The 24,230-nt window shown below is 63.2% G+C and overlaps 1 protein-coding gene across 4 annotated transcripts; it reads right to left on the bottom strand.

Annotated features, from left to right (window-relative positions):
• Nucleotides 1-1,925: 1,925 nt before the first annotated feature.
• On the bottom strand, nucleotides 1,926-23,099 carry CAPN15 (calpain 15). Of its 4 annotated transcripts, none has more exons than XM_060031377.1 (13): nucleotides 22,824-23,099; nucleotides 14,681-14,975; nucleotides 7,697-9,122; nucleotides 6,703-6,911; nucleotides 6,431-6,614; nucleotides 6,128-6,351; nucleotides 5,254-5,379; nucleotides 5,030-5,182; nucleotides 4,522-4,683; nucleotides 4,193-4,419; nucleotides 3,860-4,026; nucleotides 3,599-3,777; nucleotides 1,926-3,517 (listed from the first exon to the last, which is right to left on the bottom strand). In XM_060031377.1, exons 2-13 carry the CDS (start codon nucleotides 14,860-14,862, stop codon nucleotides 3,340-3,342), a joined length of 3,417 nt encoding a protein of 1,138 aa, XP_059887360.1. In that variant the 5' UTR covers nucleotides 14,863-14,975; nucleotides 22,824-23,099; the 3' UTR covers nucleotides 1,926-3,339. The 4 variants fall into 4 exon arrangements, with proteins under 4 accessions (XP_059887360.1, XP_059887361.1, XP_059887363.1 ...); XM_060031378.1 differs by having other exon boundaries at nucleotides 4,193-4,350; XM_060031379.1 differs by having other exon boundaries at nucleotides 3,374-3,513.
• Between the last annotated feature and the right edge of the window lie 1,131 nt (nucleotides 23,100-24,230).

Below are 24,230 nucleotides of genomic sequence, written 5' to 3'. Positions count from 1 at the left end.
CGAGCTGCCCTGGCAGAGCAGCGCCCGGGGCCGGCAGCAACCATATGTTGGAAGAGGAGCTGCGCAAGTCCCTCCGCGGCCCCCGGGGCCCAGCCTTCCTGGGCCTGTCACAGGCGATTTTCCCTGCCTGAGTGGCAGGCCGGCCAGCGGGCGGGGTGGGCGGGGGCTGCAGAGCCTGTGCGTACTCTGGGTCTGTCCCCCACGGTTCTTGACACTGACCCTGCCAGTCGGGGCAGACGCAGGTGCCGGGCCTGGAGTGGGAGACCCCGACATCCCGCCAGACACCCGCCCCTTGCGGTCACCCCTGTCCAGGTCAAGGTCGGGGGCCCAGAGAGGAGCCCGGGAGAGGAGGTGGTCAGCGGGACCAGACCTGCTGCTCCGTCGTGGGTGGGCGCCCAGGGCAGGCGGGAGAGTCAGCCCAGCGCCCAGAGCCGTGCGGAGGAGGCGGGAGGCCGCGGCTAATTTGTACACTAAGTGCTTCTGACAGGGATGCCTCACAAGTGAGAACACAGCACCACCCGCCTCAGGAAGGCCACCGCGGCCAACGGGTGGGCAGCCAGGCGGCCTGGGTGAGGGGCAGGAAGGGGGTTGTGGGGGGATCTGGCCCAGGAGAGACAGGGAGGGGACCGGGGTTGTGGGGAGTGGGGGTGGGCTCGGGACGAAGGGCCCCTGTGGCCGGAGGGTCAGAGACTGAGGCAGGGAGCGGGGCCGGGCGGTGTGGAGGCGGCTTGCCCTCTTCCGACCCTCGTCCACCCCTCGCACAGGCCTGGGTGCAGGTGCCACCCGATGAAGGCCGAAGGCCCAGCAGGCCAAGTCCAATCCTCAGGCCGGCTCCCCCTCCTTCGAACCTCATCACAGTGGCCGTCCCCGCCCCAAGCCCTGACCCCGGCCGGGCCCCCACCTCAGCCCCCACCAGCACCTCCCATGAGCTGCTGCGTCCCCACCGCGGGGGGCCCCCAGCTCCCATTCCCCTCAGCCCCTCCCTGCTGGAGCAGGGGTGCCAGGGGAGCGGGCGCTGGCTGGGGTGAGCCGGGGTCTCCAGGCCAGCCGACAGGATGAGCACGCAGCCCCCACCCCACTGTGGAGACCCCTGCCAGACCTCTCTGAACTCGCTTCCTAGGCCATCCTGGGGCTGGAGGAACGCGGGTTCAGGCTGCCCGGGACGTCCCAGTAGTGACGGGGGAGCCCAGCCGCCACCCCACGGGAGAAGGTCCGGTGTGGCCGCGCAGCCGTGGAGCAGGGCGGGCGTCTCTGGGTGCTGAGGGGAGATGTGTTGTGGCAGCTCCCCTGCTGCCCGAGGCCCGCCTGGAGCCAACACTGCTGGTGGCTTTAATTGCTTTCACATACGATAGGCTGGCCTGTGACAGGCCTCTTACACCCGCCGAGCGGCCTCTGCACCCCAGCCCCCCTCTCGGCCAGGAGGCTGGGCCCACCGCCGTTCCAACCTGGGAGCCCAGGCTGGGGCTGCAGGCTGTGTGCCTGGTCCTGGCTGCCACCGGTAAAATGGGACAGGAGGGAGGGGGCACAGGACCCCACCACCTGCGGGAGACAAACTTTTCTCCCTGCCCCTCACTCCTCTGCTCCGTCCATGACTCTGATGGATCCAGACAGGTACCCTGAACGCAGATGCCTCTGGGAAAAGCCGAGCACACATACGGCCCTTCTGAGGCTTCGTGGGGACCAGTCCGCCAACCACTGCGGGGTCTGGCCTGAGCCTCTGTCCCACCTGGATACCCAGTCCTTCCTGGGATGCAGGCAGCTGGTGAACAGGGTACCCCTAAAGGCTCCCTGTGAGGCTGGCCTGGGCACTGGCTCAGCCACCCCGAGGAGCTGTCACCAGGTGGGCCTTGGTGCCCTTCAGCCCTTGGAGGAGAGGTGAGGGGCCAGGAACCCCTGGGAGAGAGAGATGAGGAGGAATCCTTACAAAACAAAACATTTTTATTTGGTCCATCGGAGCCTGAGTCTGGAAACACCCATGGAGAATCATCCTACAGGGATGGTACTGACGACTGATAAAATAGCCTCTGTGTCAGAAGAGCTGCCGTATGTACAGGGTTAAAAATACTCACAGCTCAGAGTAAAAGGAGAATAGAAAGGAGGCCCAAAGGGGAATCTAGTGCTTCTGGGTGCTTCTCCAGGTGTAAACCCACCCGCCTACAAGTCCCACGGGAAGCGAGGGGCCACAGACTGGGCCACCTGCTGCCTGGGGGCTGCAGGACAGTGAGGCCAGGCGGCCCAGGAAGCCGGCCTCAGTCATCCTCAGGCAGACACAGAACTCAGGGCTGAGCAGCCACAGGGAGGACGCTGGGCTTCTGAGGTGTGGAGGGGCTGGGAAGGGCCACACCCTGCATGTGCCTGGACAGGGCTGGCCAAGGATTTCTCCTGGACTGTTCCTCCCAGCAGAGGTCAGGTGGTGCTGAGGACAAACCCCCTCACCAAGCACAGGGCTGGGCCTGGGCTCAGGACCACCTGACCCACTGCCCCAACCCCAGCCTGGGGCATGGCTTCGATCCTGGCTGGCGCTCCAGGAATTGCATAGTGTCCCTCCCCACCACTGCTTGATCCCATGGTCGCCAGGCACCTGCCTCCTGGGACACTGCTGGGACTCCAGGAACCACTGCTTGCCTCATGAGGGCTTGGGGGGAGATGGGACCTAGGGGCAAACTGCGGAGAAAAGGCTCCTGACCTCGTGCCCCACAAAGGGGGTGGGTCTCTGCTCTCACCCGGGGTTCTGGCCTGACCCCACAAGGAGGGGTGGTAACTGCTCTCACCTGGGGTCCTGGCCTGACCCCACAAGGGGGGTGGTCCCTGCTCACCCCAGGGTCCTGGCCTCTGGCCCCCCAAAATGGGGGTGGTCCCTGCTCTCATCCTGGGGTCCTGGCCTGACCCCATAAGGGTGGGTGGTCCCTGCTCACCCCAGGGTCCTGTTCTCTGACCCCTCAAAACAGGGGCAGTCCCTGCTCCTACGCTGGGGTCCTGGCCTCTGACCCCCCAGATTTGGTTTTGTGAATGGAGCTCTTTGCTGCCAGGCAGGAGGCCCCAGGCCATGGGAAGGGGCAGCCTTACCTTGGCCCTGGCAATCTGGGCCAGATCTCAAGGTGGGCTGGTCAGAGGAGCTGGCACACAGCTCCCTCGAGCTAGAGGCCGCTTCGAGGTATTCTGCTTGGTGGCTATGAGGCCCTGGGTAGGAGGGAGGGGCAGGAAGGAAGGCCCAGGGGAAGCTGCGCCATGCCGCTGGCGCTCCCTGGGTGGGGGTCCTGAGATTCTGGTTCAAGCATTCCTGTGTTGGGGTCTTCCTCGTAAAGTGCATGTGGGGGCAGGCAGGTGGGGGCAGGGTGGTCACAGCGGCCGGGGCCCATGCAGGCCAGCGACCTCGGGCGTGAGTGGGGGGCTGTGGCTGCCCTTGGAGGCCGTCCAGTCACTGAGGAAGGCCTGGGCCGCCTTGCGGTGCGCCAGGCGGTGGGTGATGGAGAAGCCGGCGTTGCCCTCCAGCTGGGACAGGATCACCAGGACCTGCCTGGGGGAGGGGGGCCGATGAGGGCCTGTGGAGGCTGGGGGCCGCGGGGCGGTGGGGTGGTGGTGGTGCGGGGGTGCCCACCTGTGCAGGGGCGGCACACTGTCCTGGGTGCGCAGGCTGCCACGCGTGGACACCACGTTGAAGCTGTCTGAGCAGTCGCACTGCACGTGCAGGTAAGACTTGGGGTGCCGGTTCTCCACCACCACGATGAGCCCTGCCCAGCCATGCGTCAGGTAGTAGCAGGTCATGCCCTCGCGTCCCTGGGTGCAGGTAGTGCAGGGGTCGGTGGGTGGGTGGGCGGGCAGCCGCCTCCCTCCCCCTCCCCCCCGGACCCACGCCCACCTCATGCCGCTCGCCCCTGCTCTCCGTGAGCAGGATGATGGCGTCTGCCAGCGTGGTCGGCTGGGCCTCCACGGGCTCCACCATGACGAGTCTTGAGCTGTACACAGCCAGCACGTGGCCGGGTGGCTCCGGGGTGCCGCGTGGGACCCCCGCTGAGGGGCCGGAGACTGTGGGGGGCACTGGGTGAGGAGAGCGGGCAGACATCCCCGCTGGGTGCAGGCAGGGCTGTGCTGGTGTGGCAGGGCGGTTACCCTGCGGAGCGGCCAGAAGGCATGGGTGGGGGTCCATGCTGGGCCGGGGTGGGGGTTGTGTGGGCGGGCGTGTGTCGCTCACCCTGCGCAGCTGGTGGGCCCGGTGCAGGGCCCCAGTGGTTGAAGGCACAGCACACCACGGCGTACTCGCCGGGCTCCAGCATCACATCGCAGTTGACAAACTTCTTGACTGCACGCTTGCTGTGGGCCAGCAGGCGGCCCAGGCTCAGGCGGCCACCACTGCCGAAGGAAGCCCGGAACACCAAGACGCACAGGTCCAGGAGGTGGCTGTCCACCGAGTCCGTGCGCCTGCGGTGGCCCGCAGGGGTCACGGGTGGCCAGGCCCTGCCCAGCTGTCCCGCCCCTTCCACCCCGGCCAGGCCCCACCCCTGCTGCCCGGCCCCCACCCACCTGCTGCCCTCCTGGAAGAGGGCGAACTCCAGGGACGCGCGCTCCAGCACCGTGAGGGCCGTCACGCCCACCGGCCCGCTGGCCGAGCTGGGGAAGCAGCCCTGCACCCGCGCCTCCTGCCAGTCCGAGTGCACCTTGCAGATGTCCACGGAATCAAAGTACCTGGGCACCGAGAGGACAGCCCTGCTGAGCAGCCCCCACCCTCGCCCCGGACACGGCGCCCGTCCCTGGGCAGGGTAACCCCAGCAGGCATTCTGCCCTTCGGGATCTCTTGGGATCAGTGTCCCAGAAGCCCTGGTCTTGGCTGTTGCCTGTGGACACCACCAGGGGGCGTCAGGCCGTAAGGCTGACCCACAGACAGAGCCCTGGCAGAAACACCCCCACCCTGTGCTGACCCGAATTCCAGGATGGACCAGGCCTCTGGTTGGCAGGAAGGACACCCCATACACTGGGGCGAGCAGGGCAGCCATGGGGCCGACACTGGACGTGGCTGCCCAGCGTCCAGTACCTGATGAAGTCGCTGTACTCCATCCAGAAGACGCCTTCACTGCTGCCGTGCGGCATGAGCTCGCTCCGCAGATGCCCCGGCCAGTGCGGCCACTCGTCCGACCAGCTGCCGTTCCAGGAGAAGCGGCCCCATGGGTTACGAAGGCGCAAGAGCCTGTGGACCACAGGGTTGAAGGCCACTCTCATGCCCCCACGCCCCTGCCACATCCACACGCCCACACTTACCTGGAGCCCTGGACATCACGGACGTCCAGGACGGAGTAGGCGTGGCGCGGGCGCAGGCCCAGGCTCTCGTAGGCAGCATCGTCCACCTTCATGTTGCCTCCCCCACAGGAGGCGCCCATGAGGAATCTGTGCAGGCAGAGCAGCCCCGCTGACCAGGGAGCCCCTCAGTAACGGGCCTTAATGATGGGGGGGGGTGGGCTCACTCTCCAGGGGACCCCTGCTGGCCCAGACCTGCCTCCGGGGAGGTGCAGCACGAGATAGGGGACCCTCCCTGCCTCTGGGAGACCCACGTGAGACACATGGGACTCAGGAAGTGCTGGCCCAAGAGCTCAGAGGGCTTGGGCTGGGGGACAGGCAGACCCAGGGCCTTCGGAGGCCTGGTGAGGCCGGCTGATCCTGCCAGCTCAGGGCTGCGGCTCCCTGACGGGTGGGGCCACCTAACTGCCCAGCAACAGCTGAGTGCAAGGGTCCTAGCACCAATGAGCTGTCTCTCCCAGGCCTGGGGTCAAGGACCCTCCCCAGACACTGGCCAATGCGTGCTGGGGCTCAGAAGTCCCCCGACTCCCCCCACCTGTCTGCCCCGGCTGCTGCCGCCAGGTGCCTCTGTGGGGCTCACTCCACACAGTTCCACAAGGACGCTGATGGCCATCACCGGCCCAAGTCAGGACAGGGCCTTCAAGGTACAGGCCAACGGACAGCATCCTGCCTGCTGCTACCCTGCCAGGGCAGGTGGGACGGCCAGTGCAACATGGGAGCCAGGCTCCAGCTGGGGTCAGCCCATGCCCGAGATATCTTGTGAGACGTGGTACAGGTCAGAGGGCGCTGGCCCTGCCTCTCCCACTACTCCATGCCCCAGCATGGCCACCCCTCTTACCCAGCCTCCTTAGAACTCAGCATTTTGGCCCAGATGAGGTCAGTGTCAACTGGTTCCTCGCGGGGGTTCGTGGAGCTGACCTGCAAGGCCAAGCTCTCACAGGGTGCGCCGGTGAGTGTGGCCAGGCCCTCGATGGCGCGCCCGGCCTGAAGGGCAAAGTAGGAGCCGTGCAGCTTGGCCAGAGCCTTCTCGATGAGGGCCACCCACAGCTGCTTGCGCTGAGCCTGCAGGGGGGGCTGGAGTTGTGAGGCCTGCTGCCGCCCGGCCCATGCCTGCCGCCCACCCCGCGCCCGCCGGCGCCACCTGGGAAAAGAGGAGGAAGCCGGCCTCGTCGCAGGGCAGCATGTCGTCCACCAGCACCGTTGTCCATGTGCCATCCTTGCAGAGCCGCACCTGGTAGGCGCCCTCTGCACACAGGCTGCGCGTGACCATCACCCGCTCGACCAGGTCTGGCCGCTCGGCCAGCACCGCCAGCGCACTCAGGAACCTGTGTGAGGTTGGGGCTCACGGAGAACACGGCCTGCTTGCCTGCCGCCCACTGGCAGCCCACCCCCGAGTGGGTGCCCCAAACTCACCAGCAGTTCCCCAGGAGCCCCTGAAGGATGTCTGAGGGCCGGAGAGTGTGGAACACAGACCACGAGGTACTGTGGTCCCTGAACACGGAGCAGTTGATCTCGTGGGGCCTCAGCCACTGTCGCACACGCTGCTGGACGCTGTCGCCCGCGGGGAAGCCCACAGACTTAGGTCCAGGGGGGAAGCTGTCATCCACAAAGTTCACGCCATTCTGCAGAGACCATGGCCACAGGCTCAGGTCAGGCTGGGCCCACTGCCCAAGAGAGCACCCTGCTGCCTGAGCCCCAGAGGAAGAGGTGGGCACATGTGTAGCCCCCTGACCCCTGTGGATGGCTTGGCCGGGCAACAGGTCAGTGGGAAGTATGTGAGCCCCAGGGAGAGGGTGCAGTGCCCAGCCTGTAGGCTGCGTGGTGGGCATGGGTCGCAGGGAGCCTGGGTGGCCTCCCTGCACAGCCCACTGCACCGAAGGCCCCAGGAATAAAAGTGGGGGGACCTGACAGGGGCAGGGCAGCCAGAACACAAGCTCCTGGATGGGTTGCCAGCAGTGACAGAGGGTAGCAGCATGAGGGGGGACGGACACCCTCTCCAGGTGCCCCTGGGGGTGGGTGATGCCCTGGGCTCAGCCCTCCTGCAGCTCCAAGGGAAGAAGGCATGAAGGGGCACCCCAACCCTGAGTTTCAGCAGGGTTTCTGCGGCTGCGGGAAGCACCAGGCCTGCCTGTTGGTGTGAAGCCGCTACCTGTCCCCACCTCCCTGTGGGGCCACAATCTGCAGGAACTCACAGTGGGGCCGAGGGGTCAGGACCACGGAATGTGGGGTCATGGACCCTTGTGGACACAGGGAGAAGGGCCCAGCACACTCAGGCGAGTAAGTGACCTGGTGGCCCCACCCAAGTTCAGGGCCAGCCGGTGCTCTGAGCTTTGGGAAGAGAGTCCCACCCTCCCCCAAGCTGGAGAAGAGACAGTGGGGAAGGACAGACGATGCAGAGGGGCCTCACCTCCCGGCAGAAGGCCACAATGTTCTCCCATAGGGCCTTGGCCTCGCCCTCGTCCGTCTGCCGCCGCTTCTCCACGTGCATGCTCTCCCTGCGTCTCAGGGGCGCTGTGCCCCGGCGCTGGGTCACCAGGAGCTGGGGGGTGTGGCAGGCGGCACAGTGCTTGGCTCGGGGCGTGTTGAGTAGGGTGCAGGCAGGGCAAGCCCACTGGCCCAGGCGCTCAGACGGTGCTGCGGGAAAGAGGTGGCCAGCCTTGTGGGCCAAGCAGGGCCCGGGCTTGTCCGCGCTGCAGTCGGGGCATCGGGTGGGAGGCTCGCCGTGCTCCTGGAAGCCATGCAGCTTGGAGCAGCCGCACGCCGTGCAGCGGGAGGCAGCTGTGGGGTTCCTGAGCGTGCACTTGGCACACGACCAGGTAGTGAAGTCAGGGCTGGAGGGGCTAGCGGGCGTGTAGCGCACGGTGTCGCCGGCCAGGTCAATGACGTCGCTGCCCGGTGTGGTGCCAGCCTCGCAGTGGGCGGGGCTGGCGGGACCAGGTGGGCGCAGCGTGGTGCCACCCTCAGCTGCCTCTTCCTCCAGGAAGCTCAGCCGCTTGCCCGACAGTAGCTCCGCCAGGCGGGAGGCCCCAGCCGCGGTCCGCCCCAGGCCCTGGGGGGGCCCCTTGGAGCTGGCAGAGGGCGAGGGCTGGGTGGCCTCAGGCACCGGTGGCTGCAGCTGGGGGGGCACCTCGCGGCGGCTGCGAGGCACAGGGTTGTTCTGGAGGGTAGGCGAGAAGGGGCTGAAGGGTGGCCCCCGGGGGGGCTCCTGGTCCGCAGCGGAGGGAGGGTTGACATCAGTGCCTTCCCCGGGCTGGGGCGGGGCAGGCATGACAGGGAAGCCTGCGGGAGCCACGACTTCTGGGACCACCAGGGCCTCGGGAGGAATCCTGGGCAGCGAGAGTTTCCGCGGCCCCCCACAGGCCGAGCAGGAGCTGGCCACTGGCGTGTTGTGCAGTGTGCAGCGCTGGCAGGCCCAGCCACTCCCAGTTGCGGCCGCGCCCCCCTCTTCCCCCTCCACCTCCTCCGGCCGCCCCCCCGCTGGCTCCATGGCCGCCAGCCCTGCCGTCTGTGCAGGCCCTGCCTCCTCCCCGCAGCTGCCCTTGGGCTCCGGCAGGACCCCGTTGATGACGGGTAGCAGGGAGGCCCCAGGGACGGGCTCGGGGGCAAAGCCGCACACTTCGCAGGCCCCCCTGCCCAGGAGGTTGCGGAATGTGCAACGGGTGCAGGGCCACTTCTGTTCCTCCACGCTGAGCCGCAGGATCTGGTCGAGGTCAGGCTTGTGCCGTGGGGCCTCGCAGATGGAGCACTGGCGCTGGCCGGCCGGGTTCAGGAAGGTGCAGCGTGCACAGGACCACTCCCCGACCGCAGCCATGGGCCCGGGCGAGTGCGTGTGGCTGCAAGGGAAGGCCGCGGTCAGTGATTTTTGACAAGGGTGTCAAGATTATTCAATGGGGCACAGACAGTCTTTTCAATCAATGGTGCTGGGAAAGCTGGGTTTAAATGCTAAAGAATGAGCCAGAGCCTTACCTCATGCCATATTCAACAATTAACTCAAAATGGATCAATGACCTAAATGTAAGAACGAAAACTGTAAAACTCTTCAAAGAAGAAAATGTGAGTAAATCTTCATGACCTTGGATTTGGCAACGTATTCTTAGATATGATACCAAAAGTACAGGCAAACAAAGGGGGAAAAAAAGAACTTCATCAAAATTAACAACTTCCGTGCTTCAAAGGACACCATGAAAAATGTGAAAAGATAACCTACAGGAGAAAATATATGCCCATCATCTATTTCTGATCAGGGTCTAGTATCCAGAATATATAAAAAGTTCTTATACCTACACAACAAACAATCTGTTTTTAAAAATGGGCAGAGATGGGGACTTCCCTGGTGGTCCAGTGGTTAAGACTCCGTGCTCCCAATGCAGGGAACTGGAGTTTGATCCCTGGTTGGGGAACTAGATCCTGCACGCCACAACTAAAAGATCCCACATGCTGCAACTAAGACCCAGCACAGCCAAATAAGTAAATAAGTATTATTAAAAAAATGGGCAGAGGACTTGAGAAGACTCCCCCAGAGATACACAAAAAGCCCATGAAAAGATGCTCAGCACCAGCAGCCATCAGGAAAATGCAAATCAAACTACTACAAGGTACCACCTCACACCCAACAGGGCAGACGGTAACAGCACTGGCGAGGATCTGGAGAAACCACAGACCTTCCCTACGTTGCTGGTGGGAATGTAAAATATTACAGTTGCTTTGGAAAAGTCTGACGGTTCCTCAAAAAGTTAAACAGCCTTACCACAATTGTGACCCTGCTATTCCACCCCTAGGTATATGCTCAAAGAATTGAAAACTGGTGCTCTTCACAAACACACATCCACACATGTCCATGGCAGACCTGCTTACAACAGTCAAAAAGTGTAAACAACCCAAGTATCCATCAATGAATAAATGGATAAACGAAACATGGAACATCATTCAGCAACCAAGAAGAACGAAGCACCAACACACAACACCAACGCGCCCCGGAAGACACAAGAGGCCATACGTGGCGTGATTCCATCCACAGGAAATGTTCAGGATGGGCAAACCCAAAGGCAGAGAGGAGCCTGATGGTTCCTGGGGGCTGAGGAGCGGGGTGGGAGCAGGGCTCTGGGAGCCTCTGGGGTGGGCAGAGCTGGCCCCACAACCCGCCTCTTGAGGACTAACCCGGGTGCAAGGGGCGTCCACACTCCACACACACAGTCTCCTACCCTGACTGTAGCTGCTCTGCTTGGCAGAAAAGTCAACTGTTCTTCATGACAAGTCATGAAGTTCGTGCTTCTTATGGTATGTTTGTGCCAAATCCTTCAGGAAGAAAACTTCCCTCTTCAAAAAAAACAAACAAGGGACTTCCCTGGTGGTGCAGTGGTTAAGACTCCACACTTCCAATACAGGGGGCCTGGGCTCGATCACTGGTAAGGGAACTAGATCCCACATGCCGCAACTAAAGATCCGCATGCCTCAATTAAAGATCCTGCATGCCGCAACTAAAAGATCCCACATGCCGTAACTAAGACCCAGCTCAGCCAAATAAATAAATATTAAAAAAAACAAACAAAAAATGTCCCCCGAGCAGCGCGACTGTTCCTTGGCCCAGAGCAAACTGTGAAGCCGCCTTCTCGGGCATGTGGCTGAGACTCACAGGCTGCCCACAGCACCCAAGTGGGTGGATGGGCCCTGGGGCGACCAGCACGGGGGTGGGGCCTGGCCAGGTCAGCTTTGGCCTTGTCTTCTGCACTACCAAAAGCCTAAGAAATCTGCCTAGAGATGACTGGAGCCTCCCCTGCTGCTCCCCACTGACAGAAGGGCCCACGGTCAAGGCATGGGCACATGTGTGCCCACACAGACACACACGTGCACACACACGCTGGGTCCCAGGCAGCCTCCACGTGGGCCCCAGGCTCAGAGGATGGTCTTTTGCCCTGGGTGCCCCACCTGGCCTGCAGAGCTGGTCTGACCCTTTGTGGACCACCTGCTCCTGGCAGAGGGGTGTCCAGGGAGAAGACTCGGGCTCCCGCCCCCAGCACAGGACAGGTGGGCCTGGGGCCCTCCTAGGACACACCTGCCCTCAGCTCCAGGCCCCTGGTGGTCCCAGACATGCTGAGAAGACACAGGATGGGGAGAGAGCCCAAGTCCCACCCACTCTCATGACCCAACAGCTGGCCAGTCCCTTGGCCGGATGAACATGAGGCCACACCCAGGACACACAGCAGGTGGCACCTGGAGGCGGTGGGAGCTATACTCCCTCAGGGACACCTGTGGCCCACACCTCAGTCCGCACCTCAGCGTCACCAGGTGGGCGGAGATGAAGTGGCTCTGGGGTCAGCGACCAGGTGTCCAGAGGAGCCCTGGGCCTTTGCCCCCACCCCCTCAACTACCCTGCTCCGGTCTCCACACACAGGGTCACCCTCACGGCCACCCTGATGCGCTGGGGGCCCAGGACCTGGACCCCTAGAGTGTCCGAGGTGAGGCCAGAGCACCAGACAAAGCCTGGAAGTCGGAGACCAGCATACTGAACTCCAGGACACGGGTGTTACTCCGCACGACAGGAAGGCCAGCCAAGTGGGAAACGGACACCAAATACCTGGCTTTGCCCTCAATTCTCTGGGGCTGCAACACTCAGCTCCAATTCAAAAGGGAGGTGATGGAAGGGCCTGGGACACGCAGGGTCTGCAGGAGCCTGGGGACGGCCTTTTCCTCCGCAAAAAAGCTGAGAGGACTAAGTATTGCCCCCACTCAAGGACGTTGCTCGGTCAGGCCAGCAGACCCAAGCCCAGGCTCCCAGGCAGGATGTCGCCACCTGACCCCTTGCTGGTTCTGAGGTGCACGTGGGCCCCTCCCTCTAAGGTCATCCTCAGCCAGCCTTGGGCTGTCCTCTCCGCCTCTGTGTACCCAGGGGAGGCCCGAGCTCGTAGGTGGTGGATGCCTGTTACTCCTCAAGGCCTCACAGCTCCTGGCCTGGCTTGGTGGTGGGTGTCATGCCCAGACCTGGAGGCTCTTCAGTGAAGGGTGGGCTGCATGCGGTGGGTGTCCGCATGATGCCCGGGGCCCATGAGAGCAGGGGAAGAGTCAGCCGGACCGTCCGCACGTGCATGTCCACGTGTCCAGGTATGGGTGTGGGGAAGGGTCCTGGCAGCCGACCTTTCTGCCCCTCTTCCTGCATCTGTGGTGCCCAGCCCCCTGCGCCGCTCCTTCTAGTGTCCATGCTGGGTGTCTGGATTCCTCAAGGTCACTGGCAGCTCTTCCCACAACTTGCTCCCAGGGGCAGACAGTACCTGCCTGGAGTGCCAGGCCGGATGCGCCAGCCTGCGGAGAGGCCTGGCGGGAGGCCAGAGAGTGAGAGAGGGCGCTGCCCGCCCAGGCCGCTCGCTGGTCAGCGTGAGCCAAGATCCAACAGGCACACACGCGCTGGGGCACAGGGTCGCCACCTCTGCTGCTCGCTGTAGCCCCCCCGCCCCCCACCCCAGTAATTCTACCCCTGGCGATTTATCCTGAGGACATAAATACACAGAAATAAAACGACACGTGTGCATGGAGAAAGGCGTGAAGAGGTGCACCAGCCACTGGGGATAAGCTGATGAAACTAGCATGAGCGACCACCTCAAACCACCAGGAGGCCAGGATCAGAACCGCGGGCGGTAACAGCATTGGGAGGGTTGGGAGAAACCAGAACTCTCCCTGCCCGGCTGGTGGGGATGGGCAACACTGCAGCCACTGTGGAAAACAGCCTGGCCGTTTCTCAGAAAGTTAAACATAAACTTAAAATAAACATGAGCAACTCACTTCTATGTATCTACCCAAGAAAAGTGAAAACACACGTCCATGCAAAAACCGGTACACAAAGGTTCACGGCAGCAGATTCATAAAATCCATGGGCAAAGAACCCAAATGTCTATCAACTAATAAGCAGATAAACTCCACACAGAGGAGCATCATTCAGCCATAAAAGAAGCGAAGCACTGATACTACACCGTGGATGAGCCCAGAGAACACAATGCTCGGTGAGAGAAGCAAACACAAAGGTGTGATTCCCTTGACGTAAAACGTAAAATGTGCACTTTTGGTCTCTGTGGCAAATCCACAAAGACCAAAAGTGGCTGAGTGATTTCCAGGGGGTGGGAGGTGACTGCAAATGGGCAGGAGATGGGGTCTCGGAGATGCTGTGAAACTGGATTGTGCTGATGGCTGCACAACCGCACACGTGGACTAAAACCACTGAGCCACACGCTTAGGAGCGGAGGATCTGGTGGTAGGTTACGTTACACCCCAATAAGACTGATACAGTAACTGATACAGTAACAAGTGAACTGAGGCGATTTGCTAACTCCTGGTGCCTGCCACCATCTGCTTCCCAGCACATCCCCCTGGACCTTAAGCCCTCATGACTCCATCCACTAAGGGTAACTCAGACAAGACCACTCATACTACCCCTGAAGCCTCCCAGGAGGCGGGTCCTGCTCCCACACGCCTCCTGGCCACCTAGACGGTGAGCCCAGGACATGCATGGGGCCCACAGACACCAGGAAACTGTCCTGCACAAGTGAGCTGTGTCCGAGAGAAGTGACAGCCAAGGGCAGCTGGCAGGGGCCTCCGGGAGATGGAGGAGGGTGTCTGCTACCCACTAAGCCCAGGCGTGGGGGCCCAGGAGAGTGAGGCTACCTCTGGCCGGAGGTCCGTGGACCCTGAGTGTCTGCTGTGCACCAGGTACCTCTCCCTCCAGTGAGGCCGCAGGACGGGGCAAAGGCGGGGGCGTCAGTGTGTGCGTGGCTGACGTTGGAGCCCAACCCACCCAGACGTGAGCAGTGGGCACAGTGCCTGGGCTGCCCCACGCCCGTCACCCCAGCACCCCAAGGGGAAGCTCTCCAGGTGATCCAGGACAGCCTGGGTGGGTCTGAGTGCAGCCACGGCTGCAGCTGGCGTGTGCAGCCTTGCCAGCGGGGACCCACGCCCCCCTCTGCTCCCTTGCAGGCAGCCACATCAGAGCAGGGTACCACGCACGGGTGGGGGGCCAGGGCAGTGCCCCCCAAATCCCATGGGAAGCAAGCCAGCATTCTCGGTGCATGCTGTGCCCCTGCCCCTCCCCACCCAGCAAGAAGCTCCAGCTCCAGCAGACAAGCAAGCCCCCGGGCTCAAGGTGGGCTGCAAGGCCCCGTCCCAACCACCTCCGACCAGCCAGGCGAGACCTGAAGCCCGGCTCCAGGAGGGGCCAGCATCCCGGGCCTTCTCTACTGAGTGAGCAACCCCAGAGCCTCTCAGGTGTCTGGGGGGATATGAGTTGCCAGAGGACCCTAAGGAACAGGGACCCCACTTCTCTGAAAGTCCCTCTGCCGAGGAAGGGGCACCTGACAGCAGCACCCGCCCCTCAGGGTCCCTTGGGGCCATGCCGTCTCCACCTTCTTACCTTCGGGCCCGGGGGCGTGGGGGCTGGTGCTGTCGGGTGACCAGGGTGTCACCCCAGACAGGCTCCCCAGGGCCGCTCCTACACCAGCCGGCCGCTGCCGGGGGCCCTGGGTAGGGCAGTCCCCTGGGGAAGCCGTGGTCCGACTCGGTCTCAGTGGCCAGCGAGGAGGCGGAGCTCCCCATGGCCCCTGCGACAGTGGCCACGCTGAGAGCCGGACCTGGTCACATGTGGCCGGCGGCGGCTGGCGAGGTGGAGCATGGAGGAGGGCACCCACGCAGGAGACAGGGCGGCCGGGCTGGTCCGAGTCACACAACAACAACAGAAATGACACAGAGAATAGAGAGAGAAGAGACAGTGTGATTCACAGGCACCAAGCCCCCAGGAGCCCAGGGAGGTTCCCAGCATACAAGTGGCCTTAGGGTGGCAAAGGAGAGCCCAAAGTAGGGGTCCCCACAGCCAGGGTCCCGACAGGGCTGCAGCCCCGGCACACAGCTCGCCTCCACCCTGGAGTGGCACCCCCTTCTCTGCTCCCACAGGGGAGGAGCGGCTGTGCCACGGTCGCTGGCCAAAAGGGTATCAGCCTTAAAAGAAAGGATTTAGGGGATATTTAGGCAGAGAAAAGAAAAACAAGGGAAGGGAGCCCAGCAAGGCAGGCGAGCCCTGGCAGGACGGCCTCTGGGAGGGGCACTGGGCAGCGTCCAAAGTCACAGGGAGGTGCAGTCACCACCATGGCCTTTCCGGAGGGACAGCTCCCTCCACCCAGAGATGGGTGACCAGGGAGGGACCCGGGAGGCTGCCCGCCTTCCAGGAGGAGGCCAATGGGCCCAAGATCATCCGCCCTGAAATGGGAGGCCAGGTGCATCTCATTTCAAATAAGGCGAGTTCCAGTCAGGTTCAGGGAAGGTGCCTGGGCCAGGCTCTGGGCCAAGGTGGGCGTCCAATTGGCTTTTTGGCCAAAGAGGTGACCAGCAGCCCTGCCCCCACCCCCAGGTCCACCGTCACCCAATGACACCCTTCTCCCAGCTTCCAAACAAGTCCCTTGGACACAGGGGCCAGCAGCAGGGGTGGAAATGGTGGACGCGTCCTTGCACAAAGGCAGGCTGGAGGGCGCCCAGGCCTCTGAAGCACTGGTCCATGCTGCGTCCAGGGGACACGGGTGGGGATGCCCACACCTGAGTGGCTAGCAGCACACGCAACTCTGGAGGCTGAAGGGGCGGGAGAAGTCTGGGCCCCTGCCCCATAACAGCTTCAGTCAGACCAGCCGAGTCCCCTGTAGCAATACTGTTCACCTGGACCCATTCCTCCAAGGGACATGGACAGGATAGTGCAGCGTAGGGCCCGAAAGGCCTGGAGATCCTGAAAGTCACTTACCACTCAGGCCTCCCCTGCTCAGTACGACCAGAGCCGACGGTGGGGGCAGAGGCCCCAGTGGCCTTTAAAGCCGACACTGCCCACTTGGACCCTGAAGGAAGGGCTGAGGCTCCTGCTGACAGGAGTGCCGTCCAGTGGGAGCATCACACGAGCCTCAAGTGTCATTTCTAACCCTCTGACAGCCACAAAAGAAAGGCAGGACAGGTAAACGGAATCTCTGTAGCATATGTTACATCACCCAACACGTCCAATGTGCTGCCAGGTCAGTTTGGAATCAGGATGCAACCCGCGTGAACCACGTACCACCTATGTTGAGTTGAGGTCCTTCCTCTACTGTGGCTGATGCTCACCTCCACGAAGATGGGCCACACTCCAGGGGCAGCAGCCATGGCTGCCCAAGGTTTCTGTACTGGGCTGTGCTAGAGCACACCCCCAGTGGTCACGTCCACCTCGAGCAGGGTCACTCAAGACACCTGCTTCTCCCATGATTACGAGTCGGACACCACAACAGCTAGAACAGCCCCCAGGCTCCTGAATCCCACTCCACATAGGAACCCTTCGTGGGAAAAGAGCCCAAGCGTTTCTGACACTCCCCTTTCACAGCCAAATCCTGAGCAGGTGAGGGCTTGAGCTGAAGCTGAGCCCAGTGAAAGGTGTCCCTGGAGCAAGACTACTCAAGCCTGGGTCCAGGCCGGTGTCCACTGTGAGAACAAAGGACGGGGGGCAGGTAGACAGTCCACCCGCAGCCAGGTCAGGGCTGGCATCACGTGTGCCTGATGCAGGGAGAGCCGAGGGAAGAGTGAGGACACAGCCCTGGACCTCCCGGGGGCCTGTGGGCCTGGCTCGCTGGGAGGAAGGAGCACCAAGGTCCTGTGAGGACCCGCCTGCTCTTCACCGACGCTCTTAGCCTCAGGGGACTGAGCGCTCAGGCCTGTCACAGACACTTGGGGTACCGCATGTGAACAGCACACGAGGCACCAAGCAGGGCCCGGCAGCAGCTGTACCCCACGTGCCGCCTCCCGACACACCTTCAGGAAACTCTGACCCTGCAATCAAGAGGGTTGGGGGAGGGTGACCTGGAAGGGCCTCTCTGGGGAGTTCTGGGGATGGCAGCACCAACACCCCCACACCCTGCTCGGCCCGCCGGGGTGATGGGGAGCCCTGGCTGCCTGGTCCAGGCCCTGTGCTCCCGCCCCGAGTCAGGTCCTTTCATCCATGCCTTCCTGCATCCTTCACTCACTCACCAGGGCCCAGGCCACCTGGGCTCCAACGGCACTGCCCAGGGCCGCTCCCTGGCCGCTTTGTCTCAGGAGCAATGCAACATAATCGCGTCTCCCGGCAGAAGCCTGGGCTCAGACGCTGGCAATGCCAGCCTCCCGAGGGCCCGAAGGGTGGGTGTGCCTATCCCACCGCCCAGACCAAGCCAGTGCCTCCTTGCCCTTGTTCGGGAACTGCTGCCCTAGATCTGAGTGGGATGGTGGCCTAGATCTGGCCTCAGGGAAGTGCAGGCACAGGGCTATGGCAGCCCCCCACCTGGCGTTACCAGCACTCCCCAGCTGCTGGGGACAGCAGGGGACCCCTCCCCCAGAGTGACAAGAGCATGAAGGGCCGGACGAGGGTGAAGCCTCCTCAGGACCCTGCGTGGGACGCGCCTGTCTTGGTGGTGGCAAGCCGGGTCCTGGGGGTGACACCCCACGGCCTCACCCAGCTCATCTCGTCCCACTGCCCACAGGGCACTTCCCGCGGTGGGTTACCCGACTGAGGACTAGGGCTGAGCCAACACCTGGCAGAGGCTGAACCCCAGGTCCAGGGCAGGGAGGCGCGGGATCCTTACTCCCTGTACCCCCAATGCTCCGGGGGCTCCCGCGAGTCCTGCGGGCATCAGCACAGGCTGCCCCCGCTAGCCTGCGGGGCACACACACAGGGCACCAGAGTCCCTTGGGACAGCCAGGCTCTGCAGACACGGGCCGCCTGATGATGCTTCCACACGTGCGTACACGCTTCGCCCAGCCGTGTTCACAGTGCACGTGCCCCATGCCTGGCTGGTTTGCCATGTGCCAACTGCACACCACCTCCCACTCAGGGCCCCGGGCGCAAGTCTCGTTAAATCTCATCTCGTAACAATGGTGCTTTCACAACTGCAACAACCCCAACAGGCCGCCCAAAACCAGCCCAGATGGGGCATGGAGGGAGAGCAGCCATGAGGGGACCCCAGGCTTTCCCAGAGCATTGCTCCCTGTGCCCGGGTGCCCCAGCTGCACCCACCAGACGTGAAGCCTGGTACTCCTGCCTGAGGGAGGGACAGGCCAGGACAGTGAATGAACCCACCTACATCCCTTCCAGAAACCAGGCTGGGACACCCCCCCCACATGCCAGGAGGCCCCTGTCCCAGCATGGGTGGGACAGCATCCTCCCACGGCCACCCTCGAGGGGTCAGGCACCCATATCAGCAGCTCATAGGCCCAAACCCGCAAGGTGGGAGGGCAGTGGGGTGGACAGTTAGGGGCTGGGCCACTGGGGACGTGGTGGCTCTACCTGGGGAGCACCAAAGGGACAGCAGACACAGTCCAGGAGACATGTCTGCCTTGCAGTGTGCCCAGAATGCCGGGACCACAGCCCCAAGCTTCAGGGGCATGGCGGCCTGCAGGGCTGTGAGGAGCAGGGTTCTGAGGGGGGTGCCCACATCGCTCCACTGCAGCCGGACAAATCCACGGTGCTCGTGCCTGGGCTCTGCCTTGGGAGGTGAGGCTTCGTGGCAGGTTTGCCAAGAGCACATCCACCCAGAGGGCATGCCTTGTCCCTCTCTTGGAAGGGTCTGGACTCTGGCCCCTGGAGCAGCAGCCCCAGCCTCCAGGCTTATCGGCAGGAGCCAGAGTCCATCGGAGAGTGGTGTCGACCGGCCACACGGCTCTGCCTGCCACCCTGAGACCGGGGCCAACCCCGAGGCAAAGGTCACACAGAGGCCGCCCCACCTCCACTGCCCCAGGGAAACACTCCTATGGGAAGTGGCCGGGGACTATGTCCCTTTAGAAGCTGCATCTGTCCCTCACCCAGAGGTTGGAGGCCCCAGGGGTATGGCCTGACTCAGCTGCTCCTCGCTACCTGGTCCAAGGCCACAACTACCTCTAGGCCAGCCAGGGCCATAGGGAACAAGGCCTCCCTCAGCCTGGCTCTGCCCATGGCTGGGGCCACCAGGGAAAGGTGCCCAGGTGGGGCAGGGCTCTGGGCAAGCAGCCAGTAGCCATTGAGACTCATCTGGACCCAGGTCCTGGCACCATCTGGCCACTCCAACTGCCCACAGGGCACATGTCCCCCTGCCAGTCCTTTCTAGGAGTGCTGTGAGGCCCAGATGTCCCCCCCCCACAGCCAGGCCAGCACCCCACAACAGCATCGTCGACCTCTGAGAGGAGACTGTGGAAGTTCTGCTGAAAATTGCTATCAACGCCCCTAAGAACCAGGCCCAGGAACAAAATGGTAATGAGCACTCCCTGCCATCCAACTTGGGGAGAAATGCTGGAGCCCCAGATCCCTGCCTGCACACACTCTAAGGTGGCCGCTCTGCTGGCGTTTCTGGACTTCTCTGCCTGTCCAGCACCTCAGCCCTGAAGCATCCAGCCACGGGTTAGAACTCAGGGCCCCAATGGTACTGGTCACATAAACGACCAGCAGGTGTCAGGTGGGATTTGCTCTGCTTCTAGGGCCCCTGCTTTCTGGGGAGGGAGGAGCGGAGACAGGCCCCTCAAAATCAAACCCATGTGTGAGGGGCAGCTCGCCAGCACGGAGGCTGAAGGACAAGCTGCGGGGGTCTGGGCTGCCTCCCAGAAGGGGACAGGGTCACGGCGTGTCCTGTGTCTTTTGAGTCGTACCTGCCTCAGTCGTACGTCGTGGAAAAGGAAATTATTGTCAGGGAATCAGGGATGCCACCAAGATCTCGTTTCTAGTTCACGAGTTCAGTACCGTCTGATGATGAGTGCGCTTGGTTTTGGCACTGCCACATTTCTGTTCGCCAAGTGGCAGCAGGAGCAGCCCTGGCCCAGGCAGCCCAGTGACCTCGGGCCTCGAGGGTGGCAGAGCCACCTCACAGTGAGGGCACTGGAGCCTCCAGCTCACCCCGAAGGGAGGGACCTTTTCAGGAGCTGCAGGGCCTCCAAACACGCGGCCTTTCCCCTTCCGTGGGGGGAGGGGAAGGAGGTTCTAGCAGTGTGGATGTGGGGGGGCCAGGTGTGGGAGGACTTCCCCTGCCCTGGCCTTTGGCCAAGACGACCCAGAGGAGCAGAAGCCATGGATGCCTTCCTCAGGACAAAGACACCATGACTCTCATCAACAGCAGCTATCAACCTATTTTCCTTCTGATATTCTGCAGCACCATCCAGCCACGTCCCCCAGCCTGGCCACCAGGGAAAGGGGGAAGCAGACAGCAGGGTGTGGAGCAGGTGCTCAAGTGAGATGGTGCTGCCAGGACAGGCAGTGAGGCCGTGTGTCCCACTCGGTCTTGTGCGAGTCCACCCCGGGTGCCCCAGACAAGTACTTACTGGAGGGACAGCACATCCTGCAGGCATCGGGAGGCCCCATGCTGCTCTCCCACAGCCCCTGGCTCCCTGCACTGTCCTGGCAGCACCAGCACAGCCATCTGCAGAGTGACCCAGGATGACAGGGTGTGGCTGGGCAGGTCTCCAAGCCCAAACTCCACCCACAGCCTCCTTCCAGCTCATTCAAAGAAGGTGGAGACCAGTGACCCTTCCTCATCCATGAGAGGCTGAGAGGGGCCATTCTGGATGCCTCCCTCTCCAACCCCGGAGTTCCCGTCCGAGTTCAGAGCTGGGTCACCAGAGCTGCCTGCCAGCGAGCAGCTGACAGAGGATGCTCGCTGACCACCCTGCCCTTGGTGCGAATGGGGCAGTGCTGGGCACAGGGGGAGCCGGAGACAGCCAAAGGGATACCACAGGCCTGCTGGGCATTCTTGGCAGAGCGGGGCAGGGGGTTGGGGGGAGTGGTCCCTGCCTGTGAACTTGGCAGAAGGTATTAGGCAAGAAAGACACAACCATATTCCTGCTTTGGGATGCTCCTGTGGGTGCCGGGTGGGAGGGCCTGAGGCAGTCCAGGCAAAAGAGCAGGGTGAGGAGCCAACTGACCCGGAGGCCACGGAGCACCCTTGGTCAGGGTGTGGGCCGCACCACTTAGGCTCTTCACCAACCAGCTCAGGCCGGTGAAAACATCTGTGGTTTTAGAGAATTTTTAGGACAGCAGAGTCCTTCCCAACTCCATGTATAAAAAACAAACCGTCGGTGGTGGAAGGAAGAGGCTGAAAGGCATCGTCGTGGATCAGACCTGGATGTGCAGCCCCATCCAACCCTCCCCAACAGCCACGCCTGCCCCTCAGCCTCGGCCTCCGGGTCTGTAAAGTGGGGCTTAGTAGAGTGCTACCTGAGAGACAGGGGCCCAGAGAATTTCATGCAGGGCCTGAGAGCAAGGAGTTTCAGCAAAGTTACCCTGTCAAGAAGGGCAGAGGGGTTTGGAACCATCCTCCAGATGCAGGATCGGAGGGCCCAGCCACTTCCTGCTCTCAGAGCCCCGGGGCTCAAAGCAGAGACACAAGATCCGAGACCGAAGGTCCCTGTCTAAAGCTGTGCAATCACTGAGCTTTGGGCCCAGCGGGGCTTAAGCCTGGCTCTCAGTAGGTCACGAGATCACCAGCCTGGCTGCTCAGGAGAAGCAGCTCTATAGAGTTTCAGATGCAGAAGAAAAGAGGGGTGCTCCTCCCGGGAGCAGAACGACCTGAGAGGAAGTAAGAGGAGCTCAACACCAGGGCCGGGCTCAGCTGGCCTCTCCAAGACCTGCTCCCACCAGCCAGGCTGCAGAGTAGTGGCTCTCAGGCTCCCCGTCCATTTGGGGCCCTCCTTCTGCAACTTGGGCCAGGGAAACACTACCTCTCTCCCCACATTTGAGGAAAGCACTCAGAAGTGGAAGGATCGACTTACCCCCTCCCCCCAGCCTCTGGGGGCGGGAAGGTGATTACCGGTATCCTCCTAACAGTGGTTCACGCAGCCCCCCAGACCCAGGCAGAGGGAGGAGCTCAGGGATCTCCAAAGGAGGGGCTCCCAGAAAGAGCTCAGAACTACCAAGCACCCAGCTGAGCCCGTTTCCCTCACAGGACGCCATGGCTCCGAGCCACAGGACCCCAAACTCCCAGGCCTGGCCTCACTGGGGTACTGCTGCCTGGAGTCCGGTCACAAATTCCTGTGTGTTAAGGGGTCCCAAGAGCCAGCCCAGTCAGGGCCACTTGACGACCCAACAAGGCTGCACTGGTCAGGATCAGAAAGGCCCCTCCTGTGGGCAACAGGAAGAGCTGGGTCGGCCGGCAGCCTAGCAAACATTCTCAGGGCCACCATAGGTAACTTTTCGGTTCGCTCCAGCGGCAGCAAGAGAGGGACGGGAGGAGGAAATGTGGTTGGTGGCCAGTGGGCACACAGGGCGCGCCTGCTCCCCGACTCCACGGGGCCGCCCCAGGACACATCCCCTAACGTCGCCGGGGCCGAGACACTGCCCGGAGGTAAGGGCACTCAAGGGCAGGAGGGGCTGAGGCCGCCTCCCGTGTCCTTAGCACCCCGGGCTGGTATCCCTCTGCTCGAGGTCCCGCCGGCTCCCCTCTCCAGCAGCGCCCCCAGCCCGGCCGGGACCGGCCAATGCCCAGGAGGTGCCGCCCGTCGACCACGGCCCCTCGGGGGTCCAGGCCGCGCCCCCGGCCCTGGCCTGGCCCAGGAGCGGGACTCACCTCCGCAAACCCGCGGCGCCTCCTCAGTCCCTGCGGCCCGGGCTCGCTCGCCTGCGCCGGCCGGCCCACAACTTGTTCTCGGAGGGCGGGCGGGCCCTCTGCCGCCGGCGCTTTGCCCCGACGGCCTCCCGCGCTGAGTGGCGGAGCGGGCAAGCGCACCGACCCGGCCCGACCCGTCCCGCGCAGCGCCCTGCGCCGCCTCCGTAACGTAGCGCCCTGCCGGGGCCCCGCGGCTACGGCGCGCCCGGGGCGCACGCGGCGCTGTGAATCTCTCGCCCGGACTACCACTCCCACAAGGCGGCGCGGCGCGCGAGGCAGGCCGGGAGGCGGAGTCCGGGGCGATGGCCAGTAGCCGCCTCTACTGGCGCTCTCCCACTTCCCGGGGCGCCCAGGGAGGTGGCCGAGCCCGGTCCCGGGCGGCGCTGCGTGCTGAAGGAGGCCCCGACGGGACCGGGACTACAACTCCCAGAACGCCCCGCTTGGAGGAAGGGGCGGGACCCCCAGCCCTCCCCGGTCACGGCGCTTCCGGTTGCCGTGCAGGTAGGCGCGGGCAGCGGCTGCTGACCTCTCTCGGGCCCCTGAGGTCTGCGGTGTCCGCAGACCCGCCACCTCCCTTACGGGGTCCTTCTGGGCTTGTCTGCTTCCTCGGGTCCCCGCAAAGGCTTCATGGTCCGAAGCTCCGGTTCGCTGGGACCGACCTGGGCTGACCCAAGGCCGTGCCACTCAGTGTGACTTGAGCACGTTGCTTGTCTGAGCCCCTGTTTCTCCTCGGCCACCGGGGAAACCAGCACCCCGCGCCGCTGGGAGGACGGAGGGAGGCGCAGTCCGGCGCCTGGCAGGAAGGAAGCCGGTGTGGTGAGCGGGGGGCCTCTGAGCAGAATCCGCCCCCATTCGCAAAGAGCCTCCTCAGGGGCGGCCGCTCGCTGTCCTTTGGGCAGCCGGAGGTCCCTCTGTCGCCTAGAGGCTGTGGAGGCAGCAGGATCTGCTGAAAGCGCTTTGGTGTCAGCGGTTTACCAGGCACAACCGAAGCAGGGAGAAGCCACAGCGGGGAGCGGGGATGCTGAGGTCGGAGCTCCAGGGACCCTGGTATTCAGGGGCGCGTGGGGATCCTGAGAAGGCACGGCCCATGCAGGAGACACGGAAGCAAGGCCCCTAAGCTAAGACAGATTTAAGGAGAGTGGTTGTGGTCCAATTCTGCCTCCAGATGGAGTGGAGTTTTGCAAGGGGAGGTTAGGTAATGTTTGCTCCAGCGTCCAGCCAGTAGGACCTTCAGGGACAGCGCTGAATGCTCCTGGAAAACCTCCATCTTATTCTCCAGGTGCTGCAGCCAGGACACCCACGTCCCAATCATAGGTGCTTGGGCTCAGACAGCCGAGACAGAGCTGCTTCCTGAGTGCCTCTGGGGAC

Source organism: Delphinus delphis, chromosome 15 (assembly GCF_949987515.2).
Source record: "Delphinus delphis chromosome 15, mDelDel1.2, whole genome shotgun sequence".
Lineage (NCBI taxonomy): Eukaryota > Metazoa > Chordata > Mammalia > Artiodactyla > Delphinidae > Delphinus > Delphinus delphis.
Note: the sequence above shows the minus strand (reverse complement) of the source record. Positions and strands in the feature narration are given on the sequence as shown.

What these genes read in the sequence shown, in the direction of transcription:
- CAPN15 (XM_060031377.1), bottom strand. Translation starts at nt 14,862, where the DNA reads ATGGGGAGCTCCGCCTCCTCGCTGGCCACTGAGACCGAGTCGGACCAC. An exon ending in TTGTGGCCTTCTGCCGGGAG is followed by an intron (nt 6,912 to 7,696) that starts GTGAGGCCCCTC and finishes TGGTCTCTGCAG; the next exon opens with AATGGCGTGAACTTTGTGGA. An exon ending in GGGCCCACCAGCTGCGCAGG is followed by an intron (nt 4,027 to 4,192) that starts GTGAGCGACACA and finishes TGCCCCCCACAG; the next exon opens with TCTCCGGCCCCTCAGCGGGG.